We start from the raw sequence: 22357 nt of genomic DNA on the forward strand, positions 1-22357 counted from the left end.
GTCAGTGATATGACTGTGTTTCTCTCCTGTAGTTGGTCCTGTAGTTGGTCCTGTAGTTGGCCCTGTAGTTGGTATGACTGTGTGTTTCTCTCCTGTAGTTGGCCCTGTAGTTGGCCCTGTAGTTGGCCCTGTAGTTGGCCCTGTAGTTGGTATGACTGTGTGTTTCTCTCCTGTAGTTGGCCCTGTATGTCCTGACCTTCCTGGAGCCCAGGGATCTGATGCAGGCTGCTCAGACCTGTTCCTATTGGAGGATACTGGCTGAGGACAACATGCTGTGGAGGGAGAAGGGTAGAGAGGAGGGTAGGTACCACACACACACACACACACACACACACACATACATACATACATACATACATGCATGCATACATACATACATACATACATACATACATACATACATACATACATACATAACACACACACACACACACACACACACACACACACACACACACACACACACACACACACACACACACACACACACACACACACACACACACACACACACACACACACACACACACACATACATACATACATAGAGGGTACATACCACACACACAGAGAGGAGGGTACAACTCACGCATGTCACATGTGCAACCAGAGGGGAAAAACGATTCTAGACCACCTTTTCTCCAGACACAGAGATTTTTTTTTTACATTTTACATTTTAGTCATTTAGCAGACGCTCTTATCCAGAGCGACTTACATTAGTGAATGCATACATTTCATACAATTTCATACATTTATTTTTTTTCTGTGCCGGCCCCCGTGGGAATCGAACCCACAACCCTGGCGTTGCAAACACCATGCTCTACCAACTGAGCTACTGAGCTCTCCCTCGCCCTCCATTTGGCAAATCTGACCATAATTCTATTCTCCTGATTACAAGCAACAACTAAAGCAGGAAGTACCAGTGACTCGCTCAATACGGAAGTGGTCAGATGATGCGGATGCTACACTACAAGACTGTTTCGCTAGCACAGACTGGAATATGTTCCGGGATTCATCCAATGGCATTGAGGAGTACACCACCTCAGTCACCGGCTTCATCAATAAGTGCATCGATGACGTCGTCCCCATCGTGACTGTACGTACATATCCCAACCAGAAGCCATGGATTACAGGCATCATTGAGCTAAAGTGTAGAGCTGCCTCTTTCAAGGAGCGGGACACTAATCCGGACACTTATAAGAAATCCCGCTATGCCCTCAGATGAACCATCAAACAGGCAAAGCATCAATAATTAATTAAGAAGATTAAGATTGAATCGTACTACACCGGCTCTGACAGGGCTTGAAAACTATTACAGACTACAAAGGGAAACCCAGACACGATCTATCCAGTGACGCACACGCCTAACAGACGAGTTAAATGCCTTTTATGCTCTCTTCGAGGCAAGCAACACTGAAGCATGCATGAGAGCACCAGCTGTTCTGGATGACTGTGTGACAATGCTCTCGGTAGCTGATGTGAACAAAACCTTTAATAAGCCGCTGGGCCAGACGGATTACCAGGACGTGTAGTCAGACCGTGCGCGCGGACTAACTGGCAAGTGTCTTCACTGACATGGTCAACCTCTCCCTGACTGAGTCTGTAATACCTACATGTTTCAAGCAGACCATCATAGTCCTTGTGCCCAATAACATCAAGGCAACCTGCCTAAATGACTACCGACCCGTAGCACTCGCGTCTGTAGCCATGAAGTGCTTTGAAAGGCTGGTCATGGCTCACATCAACAGCATCATCCCGGAAACCCTAAACCCACTCCAATTTGTATACCGCCCCAACAGATCCACAGATGATGCAATCTCTATTGTGCTCCACACTGCCCTTTCCCACCTGGACAAAAGGAACACCTATGTGAGAATGCTGTTCATTGACTACAGCTCAGCGTTCAACACCATAGTACCCACAAAGCTCATCAATAAGCTAAGGATCCTGGGACTAAACACCTCCCTCTGCAACTGGATCCTGGACTTCCTGACGGGCCGCCCCCAGGTGGTAAGGGTAGGTAACAACACATCCGCCACGCTGATCCTCAACACGGGGGCGCCTCAGGGATGCGTGCTCAGTCCCCTCCTGTGTACTCCCTGTTCACCCATGACTACATGGCCAGGCACGACTCCAACACCATCATTAAGTTTGCTGACGACACAACAGTGGTAGGCCTGATCACCGACAACGATGAGACAGCCTATAGGGAGGAGGTCAGAGACCTGGTCGTGTGGTGCCAGGACAACAACCTCTCCCTCAATGTGAGCAAGACAAAGGAGCTGATCGTGGACTACAGGAAAAGGAGGGACTGAGCACGCCCCCATTCTCATCGACGGGGCTGTAGTGGAGCAGGTTGAGAGCTTCAAGTTCCTTGGTGTCCACTTCACCAACGATCTATCTATCTATAGAATGCCTTTGTGTGTTTTGGACCAGTCATGAAGAGGCACAAAAAAAACTTTTCCCCCTAAGGAGACTGAATAGATTTGGCGTCCCCAGATCCTCAAAAAGTTCTACAGCTGCACCATCGGGAGCATCCTTACCGGTTGCATCACCGCCTGGTGTGGCAACTGCTCGGCATCTGACCGTAAGGCGCTTACAGAGGGTAGTGCGTACGGCCCAGACCTAATATAATTGGCGGTGTCAGAAGAAAGCCCATAAAATTGTCAGACTCCAGTCACCCAAGTCATAGACTGTTTTCTCTGCTACCACACGGCACGCGGTACCAGAGCACCAAGTCTAGGACCAAAAGGCTCCTTATCAGCTTCTATCCCCAAGCCATAAGACTGATGAACAATTAATCAAATGGCTACCCATTCGCTGTTTATTATCTTTGCATAGTCACTTCACCCCCACCTATATGTACATATTACCTCTAACCTGTACCCCTGCACATTGACTCTGTACTGGTACCCCCTGTATATAGCCTCCACATTGACTCTGTACCGTAACACCCTGTATATAGCCTCCACATTGACTCTGTACCGTAATACCCTGTATATAGCCTCCACATTGACTCTGTACCAGTACCCCCTGTATATAGCCTTCACATTGACTCGGTACCGGTACCCCCTGTATATAGCCTCCACATTGACTCTGTACTGGTACCCCCCTGTATATAGCCTCCACATTGACTCTGTACCGGTACCCCCTGTATATAGCCTCCACATTGACTCTTTACCGTAATACCCTGTATATAGCCTCCACATTGACTCTGTACCGTAATACCCTGTATATAGCCTCCACATTGACTCGGTACCGGTACCCCCTGTATATAGCCTTCACATTGACTCGGTACCGGTACCCCTGTATATAGCCTCCACATTGACTCGGTACCGGTACCCCCTGTATATAGCCTCCACATTGACTCGGTACCGGTACACCCTGTATTTAGCCTCCACATTGACTCTGTACCGTAACACCCTGTATATAGCCTCCACATTGACTCTGTACCGTAATACCCTGTATATAGCCTCCACATTGACTCTGTACCGTAATACCCTGTATATATCCTCCACATTGACTCTGTACCGTAATACCCTGTATATAGCCTCCACATTGACTCTGTACCGGTACCACCCTGTATATAGCCTCCACATTGACTCTGTACCGGTACCCCCTGTATATAGCCTCCACATTGACTCTGTACCGTAATACCCTGTATATAGCCTCCACATTGACTCTGTACCGTAATACCCTGTATATAGCCTCGTTATTGTTATTTTTATTGTTACTTTGTATTATTTTTTACTTTGATTTATTTGCTAAATATTTTCTTAACTCTTCTTGAACTGCATTGTTGGTTAAGGACTTGTAAGTAAGCATTTCACAGTAAGGTCTACACTTGTTGTATTTGGCGCATGTGACAAATAAAGTTTGATTTGATTTAACCATGTGTATGTGACCAATAAAATGTAATTTTGATTTGATGTAATCTTTACTAACAGGTCACATAGTTAGCTAGCTAAGCAGATAGCTAACTTGCTTATTGCATGCATTTCCGGGCACGTCGACACGAGCATTATTATCAGTGAATTGTACGATCATTTTGTTTTGTTGAGTGAGAGGTTATTTTCCTGGCACCACTCTGCCAGGGCCCTCACCACCCTCCCCTGTTGGCTGTCTCATTGTTGGTAATCAGGCCTATCACTCTTGTGTCGTCGGCCAACTTGATGATTGAGTTGGAGACTTGCGTGGTCGTGTGTGAACAGGGAGTTCAGGAGGGGGAGGAGCACGCACCCTTGTGGGGTCCCAGTGTTGAGGATCAGCGTGGAGGAGGTGTCGTTGCCTACCTTCACCACTTGGGGTCGGCCTGCAATGTGGTTGGCTTTTCCTTTATAATTCATGATTTTTCTGGATTCCTCGCCACTTACGTCTCGTTTCTGAACCTTTTGAATTGTGACTCTACTTTGTAATGTCGTTTCTCTCCTTGATTGCCTTTACGAAGGTCATAGCTGGTCTGTTTGTACACGTCCGTGTTCCCAGTCACCTTGCCTTGGTAAAATGTGGTGGTTCGCGCTTTTCAGCTTGGCGCGTAAGCTGTCATCTGTACACGGTTTTTGCTTTGGATAAATTGTACTTCGTCACAGTGGGAACAACATCTTCTATGAACCAAGTCATCAAGTCAGTGTATATGTCGATACTATTCTGAGGCGACCCGAACATTTTGCAGTCTGCGTGATCAAAATAATCTTGAAGCATAGATTCCGGTTGGTCAGACCAATGTTGAACAGTCCTTACCAAGGGAACTTCCTGTTTAAGTTTCTGCCTATAGTTCGAGAGGAGCGGAATGGAGGCATAATCTGATTTTGTCGAAGGTAGGGCGGCAGAGGGCCATGTTGCCATCCCATAAGGGATAGTAGCAATCATCGAGGGTCCGTGTAGCACAGGAGGTGTGTTGATAGAATCTCGGTAGCATTTTCCTCAGATTTCTTTTATTAAAGTCTCCACATGCAATAAATATATAATTTCTCTGGAAGGAGATCCTCGCCCTGAGCTCGTCAACTTTATTGTCCAGGGACTGACCGTTAGAGTAATATACTCGGAATCGGTGGATGGTATGCACTCCGCTGAAGTCTGGTTAGGACCCCAGTCCTCTACGTCCGGCGTTGGCGTTTTGGTGCAAACCCCCCCCGGGATGAATAGAGCTGCATCGGGAAGGTCAAACAACGGATCCACGTCAGGGAAGTCGAATTTCTGCTCAGATTTCTGTTGAATGACTGCCGATCTAATTAATATCCCCCCAAAAAAAAAAAATTCCGGCAGTAAGTAATAATTTTTATTTTTTTAGGTTCTGAGCAAATCATTTAAGAAATAACAAACAAAAAAGACAAAATACTGCGAGAAATTTGGCAGGGCGATTTGTGTTTGTTGGCACCATCTAGAAAGATCTAGCAAGATGGCACACACACACACACACACACACACACACACACACACCTCTGACTGACCACTCATCCACTCTGCAGGGCATCAGCTCTCATTGTGTCTGTCTGTGAGTAGCACTGGGCTCTCTGCCTGTCAGATGGATTTATCGCTAACATTACACCCATACCAGTACATTAGCAGCTAGCGATAGCTTTAGCATTACATTACTCCCATACCAATGAGCTTAGTGGCTAGCGATAGCTTTAGCATTACATTACTCCCATACCCAATGCGTTAGCAGCTAGCAATAGCTTTTAGCATTACATTAAACCCATACCATTGAGCTAGCGATAGCAAAGATGCTTGATGTCTCTCTCTGTCTCTCTCTCTGTCTCTTGGTAATGTTATTTATTTAACTATATTTCTCTGTAGGTATCGAGGAGCCCCTGGTTTTCAACAATAATGTTATTGCTACCACCCCCATATCTGTGTGTTAATGTTTCTATGAAGCATAGAAATAGATCACATAGAACAGACGTAGAATTGCTTTCAATGAGAGTGACAGATTCTACCTCATGACAGATCTATTACACACATTTTATATGTGAATTTGGTCAGGTCACATCAAAAAGTGACATATATATATATAATGTTATTTAACCCCTGTGTTTTATGTCATTAATACTGTTACTTAACCCTGTTTTATGTCAGTAATACTGTTATTTAACCCTGTTTTATGTCAGTAATAATGTTGTTTAACCAGGTATTGAAGAGCCCCTGGTTGTGAAGAGAAGAAAGACTCTTAAACCTGGTTTCCTCCACTCACCCTGGAAGAGTGCCTACGTACAACAGCACCATATAGAGAGCAACTGGAGGACTGGAGATATCACCTCGCCTAAGGTATTATATAGGGAGGACTGGAGATATCACCTCGCCTAAGGTATTATATAGAGAGGAATGGAGATATCACCTCACCTAAGGTATTATATAGAGAGGAATGGAGATATCACCTCGCCTAAGGTATTATATAACACATAGAGAGGACTGGAGATATCACCTCACCTAAGGTATTATATAGAGAGGACTGGAGATATCACCTCACCTAAGGTATTATATAGAGAGGACTGGAGATATCACCTCGCCTAAGGTATTATATAGAGAGGACTGGAGATATCACCTCGCCTAAGGTATTATATAGAGAGGACTGGAGATATCACCTCGCCTAAGGTATTATATAGAGAGGACTGGAGATATCACCTCACCTAAGGTATTATATAGAGAGGACTGGAGATATCACCTCGCCTAAGGTATTATATAGAGAGGACTGGAGATATCACCTCGCCTAAGGTATTATATAGAGAGGACTGGAGATATCACCTCGCCTAAGGTATTATATAGAGAGGACTGGAGATATCACCTCGCCTAAGGTATTATATAGAGAGGACTGGAGATATCACCTCGCCTAAGGTATTATATAGAGAGGACTGGAGATATCACCTCGCCTAAGGTATTATATAGGGAGGACTGGAGATATCACCTCGCCTAAGGTATTATATAGAGAGGAATGGAGATATCACCTCACCTAAGGTATTATATAACACATAGAGAGGACTGGAGATATCACCTCACCTAAGTTATTATATAACACATAGAGAGGACTGGAGATATCACCTCACCTAAGGTATTATATAGAGAGGACTGGAGATATCACCTCGCCTAAGGTATTATATAGAGAGGACTGGAGATATCACCTCGCCTAAGGTATTATATAGAGAGGACTGGAGATATCACCTCGCCTAAGGTATTATATAGCGAGGACTGGAGATATCACCTCACCTAAGGTATTATATAGAGAGGACTGGAGATATCACCTCGCCTAAGGTATTATATAGAGAGGACTGGAGATATCACCTCACCTAAGGTATTATATAACACATAGAGAGGACTGGAGATATCACCTCGCCTAAGGTATTATATAGAGAGGACTGGAGATATCACCTCACCTAAGGTATTATATAGAGAGGACTGGAGATATCACCTCGCCTAAGGTATTATATAACACATAGAGAGGACTGGAGATATCACCTCACCTAAGGTATTATATAGAGAGGACTGGAGATATCACCTCACCTAAGGTATTATATAGAGAGGACTGGAGATATCACCTCGCCTAAGGTATTATATAGAGAGGACTGGAGATATCACCTCGCCTAAGGTATTATATAGAGAGGACTGGCGATATCACCTCGCCTAAGGTATTATATAGAGAGGACTGGAGATATCACCTCACCTAAGGTATTATATAGGGAGGACTGGAGATATCACCTCGCCTAAGGTATTATATAGAGAGGACTGGAGATATCACCTCGCCTAAGGTATTATATAGAGAGGACTGGAGATATCACCTCACCTAAGGTATTATATAGAGAGGACTGGAGATATCACCTCACCTAAGGTATTATATAGAGAGGACTGGAGATATCACCTCGCCTAAGGTATTATATAGAGAGGACTGGAGATATCACCTCGCCTAAGGTATTATATAGAGAGGACTGGAGATATCACCTCGCCTAAGGTATTATATAGAGAGGACTGGAGATATCACCTCACCTAAGGTATTATATAGGGAGGACTGGAGATATCACCTCGCCTAAGGTATTATATAACATAGAGGACTGGAGATATCACCTCACCTAAGGTATTATATAGAGAGGACTGGAGATATCACCTCACCTAAGGTATTATATAGGGAGGACTGGAGATATCACTTCACCTAAGGTATTATATAACACATAGAGAGGACTGGAGATATCACCTCACCTAAGGTATTATATAACACATAGAGAGGACTGGAGATATCACCTCACCTAAGGTATTATATAGAGAGGACTGGAGATATCATCTCGCCTAAGGTATTATATAGAGAGGACTGGAGATATCACCTCACCTAAGGTATTATATAGCGAGGACTGGAGATATCACCTCACCTAAGGTATTATATAGAGAGGACTGGAGATATCACCTCGCCTAAGGTATTATATAACACATAGAGAGGACTGGAGATATCACCTCGCCTAAGGTATTATATAACACATAGAGAGGACTGGAGATATCGCCTCGCCTAAGGTATTATATAGAGAGGACTGGAGATATCACCTCACCTAAGGTATTATATAGGGAGGACTGGAGATATCACCTCACCTAAGGTATTATATAACATATAGAGGACTGGAAATATCACCTCACCTAAGGTATTATATAGAGAGGACTGGAGATATCACCTCACCTAAGGTATTACATAGAGAGGACTGGAGATATCACCTCACCTAAGGTATTATATAACACATAGAGAGGACTGGAGATATCACCTCACCTAAGGTATTATATAACATATAGGACTGGAAATATCACCTCACCTAAGGTATTATATAACATAGAGGACTGGAGATATCACCTCACCTAAGGTATTATATAACATAGAGGACTGGAGATATCACTTCGCCTAAGGTATTATATAGAGAGGACTGGAGATATCACCTCACCTAAGGTATTATATAGAGAGGACTGGAGATATCACCTCACCTAAGGTATTATATAGCGAGGACTGGAGATATCACCTCACCTAAGGTATTATATAGAGAGGACTGGAGATATCACCTCGCCTAAGGTATTATATAACACATAGAGAGGACTGGAGATATCACCTCGCCTAAGGTATTATATAACACATAGAGAGGACTGGAGATATCGCCTCGCCTAAGGTATTATATAGAGAGGACTGGAGATATCACCTCACCTAAGGTATTATATAGGGAGGACTGGAGATATCACCTCACCTAAGGTATTATATAACATATAGAGGACTGGAAATATCACCTCACCTAAGGTATTATATAGAGAGGACTGGAGATATCACCTCACCTAAGGTATTACATAGAGAGGACTGGAGATATCACCTCACCTAAGGTATTATATAACATAGAGGACTGGAGATATCACCTCACCTAAGGTATTATATAACATATAGGACTGGAAATATCACCTCACCTAAGGTATTATATAACATAGAGGACTGGAGATATCACCTCACCTAAGGTATTATATAACATAGAGGACTGGAGATATCACTTCGCCTAAGGTATTATATAGAGAGGACTGGAGATATCACCTCACCTAAGGTATTATATAGAGAGGACTGGAGATATCACCTCGCCTAAGGTATTATATAGAGAGGACTGGAGATATCACCTCACCTAAGGTATTATATAGGGAGGACTGGAGATATCACCTCGCCTAAGGTATTATATAGAGAGGACTGGAGATATCACCTCACCTAAGGTATTATATAGAGAGGACTGGAGATATCACCTCACCTAAGGTATTATATAGAGAGGACTGGAGATATCACCTCACCTAAGGTATTATATAGAGAGGACTGGAGATATCACCTCACCTAAGGTATTATGTAGAGAGGACTGGAGATATCACCTCACCTAAGGTATTATATAGGGAGGACTGGAGATATCACCTCAACTAAGGTATTATATAACACATAGAGAGGACTGGAGATATCACCTCGCCTAAGGTATTATATAGAGAGGACTGGAGATATCACCTCGCCTAAGGTATTATATAGAGAGGACTGGAGATATCACCTCGCCTAAGGTATTATATAGAGAGGACTGGAGATATCACCTCGCCTAAGGTATTATATAGAGAGGACTGGAGATATCACCTCGCCTAAGGTATTATATAACACATAGAGAGGACTGGAGATATCACTTCGCCTAAGGTATTATATAGAGAGGACTGGAGATATCACCTCGCCTAAGGTATTATATAACACATAGAGAGGACTGGAGATATCACCTCACCTAAGGTATTATATAACACATAGAGAGGACTGGAGATATCACCTCACCTAAGGTATTATATAGAGAGGACTGGAGATATCACCTCGCCTAAGGTATTATATAGAGAGGACTGGAGATATCACCTCACCTAAGGTATTATATAACATATAGAGAGGACTGGAGATATCACCTCACCTAAGGTATTATATAACACATAGAGAGGACTGGAGATATCACCTCACCTAAGGTATTATATAGAGAGGACTGGAGATATCACCTCGCCTAAGGTATTATATAGAGAGGACTGGAGATATCACCTCACCTAAGGTATTATATAACATATAGAGGACTGGAAATATCACCTCACCTAAGGTATTATATAGAGAGGACTGGAGATATCACCTCACCTAAGGTATTATATAACATAGAGGACTGGAGATATCACCTCACCTAAGGTATTATATAACATAGAGGACTGGAAATATCACCTCACCTAAGGTATTATATAACATAGAGGACTGGAGATATCACCTCACCTAAGGTATTATATAACATAGAGGACTGGAGATATCACCTCACCTAAGGTATTATATAACATAGAGGACTGGAAATATCACCTCACCTAAGGTATTATATAACATAGAGGACTGGAGATATCACCTCACCTAAGGTATTATATAACATAGAGGACTGGAGATATCACCTCACCTAAGGTATTATATAACATATAGAGGACTGGAAATATCACCTCACCTAAGGTATTATATAGCGAGGACTGGAGATATCACCTCACCTAAGGTATTATATAGAGAGGACTGGAGATATCACCTCACCTAAGGTATTATATAACACATAGAGAGGACTGGAGATATCACCTCACCTAAGGTATTATATAGGGAGGACTGGAGATATCACCTCACCTAAGGTATTATATAACATATAGAGGACTGGAAATATCACCTCACCTAAGGTATTATATAGCGAGGACTGGCGATATCACCTCACCTAAGGTATTATATAGAGAGGACTGGAGATATCACCTCACCTAAGGTATTATATAACACATAGAGAGGACTGGAGATATCACCTCACCTAAGGTATTATATAGAGAGGACTGGAGATATCACCTCGCCTAAGGTATTATATAGAGAGGACTGGAGATATCACCTCACCTAAGGTATTATATAGCGAGGACTGGAGATATCACCTCGCCTAAGGTATTATATAACATAGAGGACTGGAGATATCACCTCACCTAAGGTATTATATAGAGAGGACTGGAGATATCACCTCACCTAAGGTATTATATAGGGAGGACTGGAGATGTCACCTCACCTAAGGTATTATATAACATATAGAGGACTGGAAATATCACCTCACCTAAGGTATTATATAGCGAGGACTGGAGATATCACCTCACCTAAGGTATTATATAGAGAGGACTGGAGATATCACCTCACCTAAGGTATTATATAACACATAGAGAGGACTGGAGATATCACCTCACCTAAGGTATTATATAGGGAGGACTGGAGATATCACCTCACCTAAGGTATTATATAACATATAGAGGACTGGAAATATCACCTCACCTAAGGTATTATATAGCGAGGACTGGCGATATCACCTCACCTAAGGTATTATATAGAGAGGACTGGAGATATCACCTCACCTAAGGTATTATATAACACATAGAGAGGACTGGAGATATCACCTCACCTAAGGTATTATATAGAGAGGACTGGAGATATCACCTCACCTAAGGTATTATATAGGGAGGACTGGAGATATCACCTCACCTAAGGTATTATATAACATATAGAGGACTGGAAATATCACCTCACCTAAGGTATTATATAGAGAGGACTGGAGATATCACCTCACCTAAGGTATTATATAACATATAGAGGACTGGAAATATCACCTCACCTAAGGTATTATATAGAGAGGACTGGAGATATCACCTCACCTAAGGTATTATATAGAGAGGACTGGAGATATCACCTCACGTAAGGTATTATATAGGGAGGACTGGAGATATCACCTGACCTAAGGTATTATATAGAGAGGACTGGAGATATCACCTCACCTAAGGTATTATATAGAGAGGACTGGAGCGATCACCTCGCCTAAGGTATTATATAACACATAGAGAGGACTGGAGATATCACCTCACCTAAGGTATTATATAGAGAGGACTGGAGATATCACCTCACCTAAGGTATTATATAGAGAGGACTGGAGATATCACCTCACGTAAGGTATTATATAGGGAGGACTGGAGATATCACCTCACCTAAGGTATTATATAGAGAGGACTGGAGATATCACCTCACCTAAGGTATTATATAGGGAGGACTGGAGATATCACCTCACCTAAGGTATTATATAACATATAGAGGACTGGAAATATCACCTCACCTAAGGTATTATATAGAGAGGACTGGAGATATCACCTCACCTAAGGTATTATATAGAGAGGACTGGAGATATCACCTCACGTAAGGTATTATATAGGGAGGACTGGAGATATCACCTCACCTAAGGTATTATATAGAGAGGACTGGAGATATCACCTCACCTAAGGTATTATATAGCGAGGACTGGAGATATCACCTCACGTAAGGTATTATATAGGGAGGACTGGAGATATCACCTCACCTAAGGTATTATATAGAGAGGACTGGAGCGATCACCTCGCCTAAGGTATTATATAACACATAGAGAGGACTGGAGATATCACCTCACCTAAGGTATTATATAGAGAGGACTGGAGATATCACCTCACCTAAGGTATTATATAGGGAGGACTGGAGATATCACCTCACCTAAGGTATTATATAACATATAGAGGACTGGAAATATCACCTCACCTAAGGTATTATATAGAGAGGACTGGAGATATCACCTCACCTAAGGTATTATATAGCGAGGACTGGAGATATCACCTCACGTAAGGTATTATATAGGGAGGACTGGAGATATCACCTCACCTAAGGTATTATATAACACATAGAGAGGACTGGAGATATCACCTCACCTAAGGTATTATATAGAGAGGACTGGAGATATCACCTCACGTAAGGTATTATATAGGGAGGACTGGAGATATCACCTCACCTAAGGTATTATATAGAGAGGACTGGAGATATCACCTCACCTAAGGTATTATATAGAGAGGACTGGAGCGATCACCTCGCCTAAGGTATTATATAACACATAGAGAGGACTGGAGATATCACCTCACCTAAGGTATTATATAGAGAGGACTGGAGATATCACCTCACCTAAGGTATTATATAGGGAGGACTGGAGATATCACCTCACCTAAGGTATTATATAACACATAGAGAGGACTGGAGATATCACCTCACCTAAGGTATTATATAACACATAGAGAGGACTGGAGATATCACCTCACCTAAGGTATTATATAGAGAGGACTGGAGATATCACCTCGCCTAAGGTATTATATAACACATAGAGAGGACTGGAGATATCACCTCACCTAAGGTATTATATAACATAGAGGACTGGAAATATCACCTCACCTAAGGTATTATATAGCGAGGACTGGAGATATCACCTCACCTAAGGTATTATATAGAGAGGACTGGAGATATCACCTCACCTAAGGTATTATATAACACATAGAGAGGACTGGAGATATCACCTCACCTAAGGTATTATATAGGGAGGACTGGAGATATCACCTCACCTAAGGTATTATATAATATAGAGAGGACTGGAGATACCACCTCACCTAAGGTATTATATAGAGAGGACTGGAGCGATCACCTCGCCTAAGGTATTATATAACACATAGAGAGGACTGGAGATATCACCTCACCTAAGGTATTATATAGAGAGGACTGGAGATATCACCTCACCTAAGGTATTATATAGGGAGGACTGGAGATATCACCTCACCTAAGGTATTATATAACACATAGAGAGGACCGGAGATATCACCTCACCTAAGGTATTATATAACACATAGAGAGGACTGGAGATATCACCTCACCTAAGGTATTATATAGAGAGGACTGGAGATATCACCTCGCCTAAGGTATTATATAGAGAGGACTGGAGATATCACCTCACCTAAGGTATTATATAACACATAGAGAGGACTGGAGATATCACCTCACCTAAGGTATTATATAGGGAGGACTGGAGATATCACCTCACCTAAGGTATTATATAACATATAGAGGACTGGAAATATCACCTCACCTAAGGTATTATATAGAGAGGACTGGAGATATCACCTCACCTAAGGTATTATATAGAGAGGACTGGAGATATCACCTCACGTAAGGTATTATATAGGGAGGACTGGAGATATCACCTCACCTAAGGTATTATATAGAGAGGACTGGAGATATCACCTCACCTAAGGTATTATATAGAGAGGACTGGAGCGATCACCTCGCCTAAGGTATTATATAACACATAGAGAGGACTGGAGATATCACCTCACCTAAGGTATTATATAGAGAGGACTGGAGATATCACCTCACCTAAGGTATTATATAACACTTAGAGAGGACTGGAGATATCACCTCACCTAAGGTATTATATAGAGAGGACTGGAGATATCACCTCGCCTAAGGTATTATATAACACATAGAGAGGACTGGAGATATCACCTCACCTAAGGTATTATATAACATAGAGGACTGGAAATATCACCTCACCTAAGGTATTATATAACATAGAGGACTGGAGATATCACTTCGCCTAAGGTATTATATAGAGAGGACTGGAGATATCACCTCGCCTAAGGTATTATATAGAGAGGACTGGAGATATCACCTCACCTAAGGTATTATATAACACATAGAGGACTGGAGATATCACCTCACCTAAGGTATTATATAGAGAGGAATGGAGATATCACCTCACCTAAGGTATTATATAACACATAGAGAGGACTGGAGATATCACCTCACCTAAGGTATTATATAGCGAGGACTGGAGATATCACCTCACCTAAGGTATTATATAACACATAGAGAGGACTGGAGATATCACCTCACCTAAGGTATTATATAACATAGAGGACTGGAGATATCACCTCGCCTAAGGTATTATATAGAGAGGACTGGAGATATCACCTCGCCTAAGGTATTATATAGAGAGGACTGGAGATATCACCTCGCCTAAGGTATTATATAGAGAGGACTGGAGATATCACCTCGCCTAAGGTATTATATAGAGAGGACTGGAGATATCACCTCACCTAAGGTATTATATAGAGAGGACTGGAGATATCACCTCACCTAAGGTATTATATAGAGAGGACTGGAGATATCACCTCACCTAAGGTATTATATAGCGAGGACTGGAGATATCACCTCACCTAAGGTATTATATAGAGAGGACTGGAGATATCACCTCACCTAAGGTATTATATAGAGAGGACTGGAGATATCACCTCACCTAAGGTATTATATAACACATAGAGAGGACTGGAGATATCGCCTCGCCTAAGGTATTATATAGAGAGGACTGGAGATATCACCTCACCTAAGATATTATATAACATATAGAGGACTGGAAATATCACCTCACCTAAGGTATTATATAGAGAGGACTGGAGATATCACCTCACCTAAGGTATTATATAACATATAGAGGACTGGAAATATCACCTCACCTAAGGTATTACATAGAGAGGACTGGAGATATCACCTCACCTAAGGTATTATATAGAGAGGACTGGAGATATCACCTCACCTAAGGTATTATATAGAGAGGACTGGAGATATCACCTCACCTAAGGTATTATATAGAGAGGACTGGAGATATCACCTCACCTAAGGTATTATATAGAGAGGACTGGAGATATCACCTCACTTAAGGTATTATATAGAGAGGACTGGAGCGATCACCTCGCCTAAGGTATTATATAGAGAGGACTGGAGATATCACCTCACCTAAGGTATTATATAACACATAGAGAGGACTGGAGATATCACCTCACCTAAGGTATTATATAGGGAGGACTGGAGATATCACCTCACCTAAGGTATTATATAGGGAGGACTGGAGATATCACCTCACCTAAGGTATTATATAGAGAGGACTGGAGATATCACCTCACCTAAGGTATTATATATAAAGAGGACTGGAGATATCACCTCGCCTAAGGTATTATATAGAGAGGACTGGAGATATCACCTCGCCTAAGGTATTATATAGAGAGGACTGGAGATATCACCTCACCTAATGTATTATATAGAGAGGACTGGAGATATCACCTCACCTAAGGTATTATATAACACACAGAGAGGACGGGAGATATCACCTCACCTAAGGTATTATATAGAGAGGACTGGAGATATCACCTCACCTAAGGTATTATATAGAGAGGACTGGAGATATCACCTTACCTAAGGTATTATATAGAGAGGACTGGAGATATCACCTCACCTAAGGTATTATATAGAGAGGACTGGAGATATCACCTCGCCTAAGGTATTATATAGAGAGGACTGGAGATATCACCTCACCTAAGGTATTATATAGAGAGGACTGGAGATCTCTGGAATAAAGGTTTGTATAATCTCTCTGGATTAACCTCTTCATTCTACCTCTCTCTCTCTCAGGTGTTAAAAGGTCATGACGATCATGTGATCACGTGTCTACAGTTCTGCGGTGACCTCATCGTCAGTGGTTCTGACGACAACACTCTCAAAGTCTGGTCCGCCCTCACCGGCAAGGTAAGGCCACGTACCCACACGGATGTTTTCATGTAAAGGAAGGACAACATAGTTGATAGTGTGTAGAGCATCATATTCTACAGCTGCACCATCGAGAGCATCCTGACCTGGTTACATCACCGCCTGGTATGGCAACTGCTCGACATCCGACCTTAAGGCGCTTACAGAGGGTAGTGCGTACGGCCCAGTACATCACTGGGGCCAAGCTTCCTGCCATCCAGGACCTGTATACCAGGCGGTGTCAGAGGAAGGGCCCCAAAAATTGTCAGACTTCAGTCACACAAGTCATAGACTGTTCTCTCTGCTACCTCACGGAAAGCGGTACCGAGCACCAATTCTAGGTCCAAGAGGCTTCTAAACAGCTTCTACCCCCCAAGCCATCAGACTCCTGAACATTTAATAAAATGGCCACCTTGACTATTTACATTGAACCCCCCCCCCCTTCTATGCATAAACACTTTACCTACATGTACAAATTACCTCATCTAACCTGTAACCCCCCCCACATTGACTCGGTACCGGTACCCCCTGTATATAGCCTCCACATTGACTCTGTACCGGTACCCCCTGTATATAGCCTCCACATTGACTCTGTACCGGTACCCCCTGTATATAGCCTCCACATTGACTCTGTACCGGTACCCCCTGTATATAGCCTCCACATTGACTCTGTACCGGTAGCCCCTGTATATAGCCTCCACATTGACTCTGTACCGGTACCCCCTGTATATAGCCTCCACATTGACTCTGTACTGGTACCCCCTGTATATAGCCTCCACATTGACTCTGTACCGGTACCCCCTGTATATAGCCTCCACATTGACTCGGTACCGGTACCCCCTGTATATAGCCTCCACATTGACTCGGTACCGGTACCCCCTGTATATAGCCTCCACATTGACTCGGTACCGGTACCCCCTGTATATAGCCTCCACATTGACTCGGTACCGGTACCCCCTGTATATAGTCTCCACATTGACTCTGTACCGGTACCCCCTGTATATAGCCTCCACATTGACTCTGTACCGGTACCCCCTGTATATAGCCTCCACATTGACTCTGTACCGTAATACCCTGTATATAGCCTCCACATTGACTCGGTACCGGTACCCCCTGTATATAGCCTCCACATTGACTCGGTACCGGTACCCCCCTGTATATAGCCTCCACATTGACTCTGTACCGTAATACCCTGTATATAGCCTCCACATTGACTCGGTACCGGTACCCCCTGTATATAGCCTCCACATTGACTCTGTACCGTAACACCCTGTATATAGCCTCCACATTGACTCTGTACTGTAACACCCTGTATATAGCCTCCACATTGACTCTGTACCGGTACCCCCTGTATATAGCCTCCACATTGACTCTGTACCGGTACCCCCTGTATATAGCCTCCACATTGACTCGGTGCAGGTACCCCCTGTATATAGCCTCCACATTGACTCTGTACCGGTACCCCCTGTATATAGCCTCCACATTGACTCGGTACCGGTACCCCCTGTATATAGCCTCCACATTGACTCTGTACCGTAACACCCTGTATATAGCCTCCACATTGACTCTGTACCGGTACCCCCTGTATATAGCCTCCACATTGACTCGGTGCAGGTACCCCCTGTATATAGCCTCCACATTGACTCTGTACCGGTACCCCTGTATATAGCCTCCACATTGACTCGGTGCAGGTACCCCCCTGTATATAGCCTCCACATTGACTCTGTACCGGTACCCCCTGTATATAACCTCCACATTGACTCTGTACCGGTACCCCCTGTATATAGCCTCCACATTGACTCTGTACCGGTACCCCCTGTATATAGCCTCCACATTGACTCTGTACCGGTACCCCTGTATATAGCCTCCACATTGACTCTGTACCGGTACCCCCTGTATATAGCCTCCACATTGACTCTGTACCGTAATACCCTGTATATAGCCTCCACATTGACTCTGTACCGTAATACCCTGTATATAGCCTCCACATTGACTCTGTACCGTAATACCCTGTATATAACCTCCACATTGACTCTGTACCGGTACCCCCTGTATATAGCCTCCACATTGACTCGGTACCGGTACCCCCTGTATATAGCCTCTACATTGACTCTGTACCGGTACCCCCTGTATATAACCTCCACATTGACTCTGTACCGGTACCCCCTGTATATAACCTCCACATTGACTCTGTACCGGTACCCCCTGTATATAGCCTCCACATTGACTCTGTACCGGAACCCCCTGTATATAGCCTCCACATTGACTCTGTACCAGTACCCCCTGTATATAGCCTCCACATTGACTCTGTACCGGTACCTCCCTGTATATAGCCTCCACATTGACTCTGTACCGTAATACCCTGTATATAGCCTCCACATTGACTCTGTACCGGTACCCCCGTATATAGCCTCCACATTGACTCTGTACCGGTACCCCCTGTATATAGCCTCCACATTGACTCTGTACCGGTACCCCCTGTATATAGCCTCCACATTGACTCTGTACCGGTACCCCCTGTATAAAGCCTTGTTACTTTTGTAATGTAATTATATATATTTTTTTTAACTTTAGTTTATTTAGTAAGTATTTTCTTAACCAACAATGCAGTTCAAGAAATAGAGTTAAGGGGCTTGTAAGTATAACTTTTTACGCGACCTTTTTATTTAACAAGTCAGTTAAAAAAATAAATTATTATTCACAATGACAAACCCTCCCTTAACCTGGCCGACGCTGGGCATACGGACGCATTGCACTGTAAAGTTTACACCTGTTCTATTCGTCTCACGTGACAAATAACATTTCATTTTATTTGTAGTGTGCTGTAAGACCTCTTAACCCACTCTACAATATGCTGTAATACCTACTGTAATCTACAGATTAAACACAGTTTATATACTATAATACCTACTGTAATCTACAGATTAAACACAGTTTATATACTACCTACTGTAATCTACAGATTAAACACAGTTTATATACTATAATACCTGCTGTAATCTACAGATTAAACACAGTTTATATACTATAATACCTTCTATAATCTACAGATTAATCACACACAGTTTATATACTATAATACCTACTGTAATCTACAGATTAAACACAGTTTATATACTATAATGTACAGATTAAACACAGTTTATATACTATAATACCTGCTGTAATCTACAGATTAAACACAGTTTATATACTATAATACCTACTGTAATCTCAGATTAACACACACAGTTTATATACTATAATACCTACTGTAATCTACAGATTAAACACAGTTTATATACTATAATACCTGCTGTAATCTACAGATTAATCACACACAGTTTATAAACTATAATACCTTCTGTAATCTACAGATTAAACACAGTTTATATACTATAATACCTACTGTAATCTACAGATTAAACACAGTTTATAAACTATAATACCTGCTGTAATCTACAGATTAAACACACACAGTTTATATACTATAATACCTACTGTAATCTACAGATTGAACACAGTTTATATACTATAATGTACAGATTAAACACAGTTTATATACTATAATACCTGCTGTAATCTACAGATTAAACACAGTTTATATACTGTAATGTACAGATTAAACACAGTTTATATACTATAATACCTGCTGTAATCTACAGATTAAACACACACAGTTTATATACTATAATACCTGCTGTAATCTACAGATTAAACACACACAGTTTATATACTATAATACCTGCTGTAATCTACAGATTAAACACACACAGTTTATATACTATAATACCTGCTGTAATCTACAGATTAAACGCAGTTTATATACTATAATACCTTCTGTAATCTACAGATTAAACACAGTTTATATACTATAATACCTACTGTAATGTACAGATTAAACACAGTTTATATACTATAATACCTGCTGTAATCTACAGATTAAACACACACAGTTTATATACTATAATACCTGCTGTAATCTACAGATTAAACGCAGTTTATATACTATAATACCTGCTGTAATCTACAGATTAAACACAGTTTATATACTATAATACCTACTGTAATGTACAGATTAAACACAGTTTATATACTATAATACCTGCTTTAATCTACAGATTAAACACAGTTTATATACTATAATACCTGCTGTAATCTACAGATTAAACACAGTTTATATACTATAATACCTGCTGTAATCTACAGATTAAACACAGTTTATATACTATAATACCTGCTGTAATCTACAGATTAAACACAGTTTATATACTATAATACCTACTGTAATCTACAGATTAAACACAGTTTATATACTATAATGTACAGATTAAACACAGTTTATATACTATAATACCTGCTGTAATCTACAGATTAAACACAGTTTATATACTATAATGTACAGATTAAACACAGTTTATATACTATAATACCTGCTGTAATCTACAGATTAAACACAGTTTATATACTATAATGTACAGATTAAACACAGTTTATATACTATAATACCTGCTGTAATCTACAGATTAAACACAGTTTATATACTATAATCTACAGATTAAACACAGTTTATATACTATAATACCTGCTGTAATCTACAGATTAAACACAGTTTATATACTATAATGTACAGATTAAACACAGTTTATATACTATAATACCTGCTGTAATCTACAGATTAAACACAGTTTATATACTATAATGTACAGATTAAACACAGTTTATATACTATAATACCTGCTGTAATCTACAGATTAAACACAGTTTATATACTATAATGTACAGATTAAACACAGTTTATATACTATAATACCTGCTGTAATCTTCAGATTAAACACAGTTTATATACTATAATCTACAGATTAAACACAGTTTATATACTATAATACCTGCTGTAATCTACAGATTAAACACAGTTTATATACTATAATACCTACTGTAATCTACAGATTAAACACAGTTTATATACTATAATACCTGCTGTAATCTACAGATTAAACGCAGAGTTGTCTTTAAAACGCTCGCCATTGGCTACCGTTCACAGCCTCGTTTTCAGCCGGCTCCTTTTTCCACGAGAATAGCCCCGCCTTTCTGTGATGCGCGCGTCTACCACTTTGTGTTGCCGTTAGCATGATGCTAATGACAACCGTCTTCCACGTTTACGTGTTAGTCATTTAGCAGACGCTGTTATCCAGAGCGATTTTTTTTTTTTTTAACGTCAGCATTTAGGGCACATCATCACCAGATTCTAGTCCGGCTCGGGGATTCAAACCAGTGACCTTTTTCGGTTACTGCCTCAACGCTGTTAACCGCTAGGCTACCTGCCACCCCTTTCTGGTAGATAGAAAGGCTTTCTCAATAACCTTCTCTGTTAAATGTTAACTACAAAGTAGTCTTACCTGGTAGAATGATATAATTCATATTTTGAAT

The 22357-nt window shown here is 41.5% G+C and overlaps 1 protein-coding gene across 1 annotated transcript in view; it reads left to right on the forward strand.

The window, feature by feature from the left end:
• Positions 1-22357, forward strand: part of LOC106608421 (F-box/WD repeat-containing protein 7) — a 34113-nt gene that overhangs the window by 8010 nt on the left and 3746 nt on the right. The window contains 3 exon segments of the mRNA XM_045711332.1: positions 177-300; positions 6131-6267; positions 16835-16948. Coding sequence (XP_045567288.1) covers positions 177-300; positions 6131-6267; positions 16835-16948 — 375 coding nt within the window.

This window comes from Salmo salar, unplaced genomic scaffold (assembly GCF_905237065.1).
Source record: "Salmo salar unplaced genomic scaffold, Ssal_v3.1, whole genome shotgun sequence".
Classification (NCBI taxonomy): domain Eukaryota; kingdom Metazoa; phylum Chordata; class Actinopteri; order Salmoniformes; family Salmonidae; genus Salmo; species Salmo salar.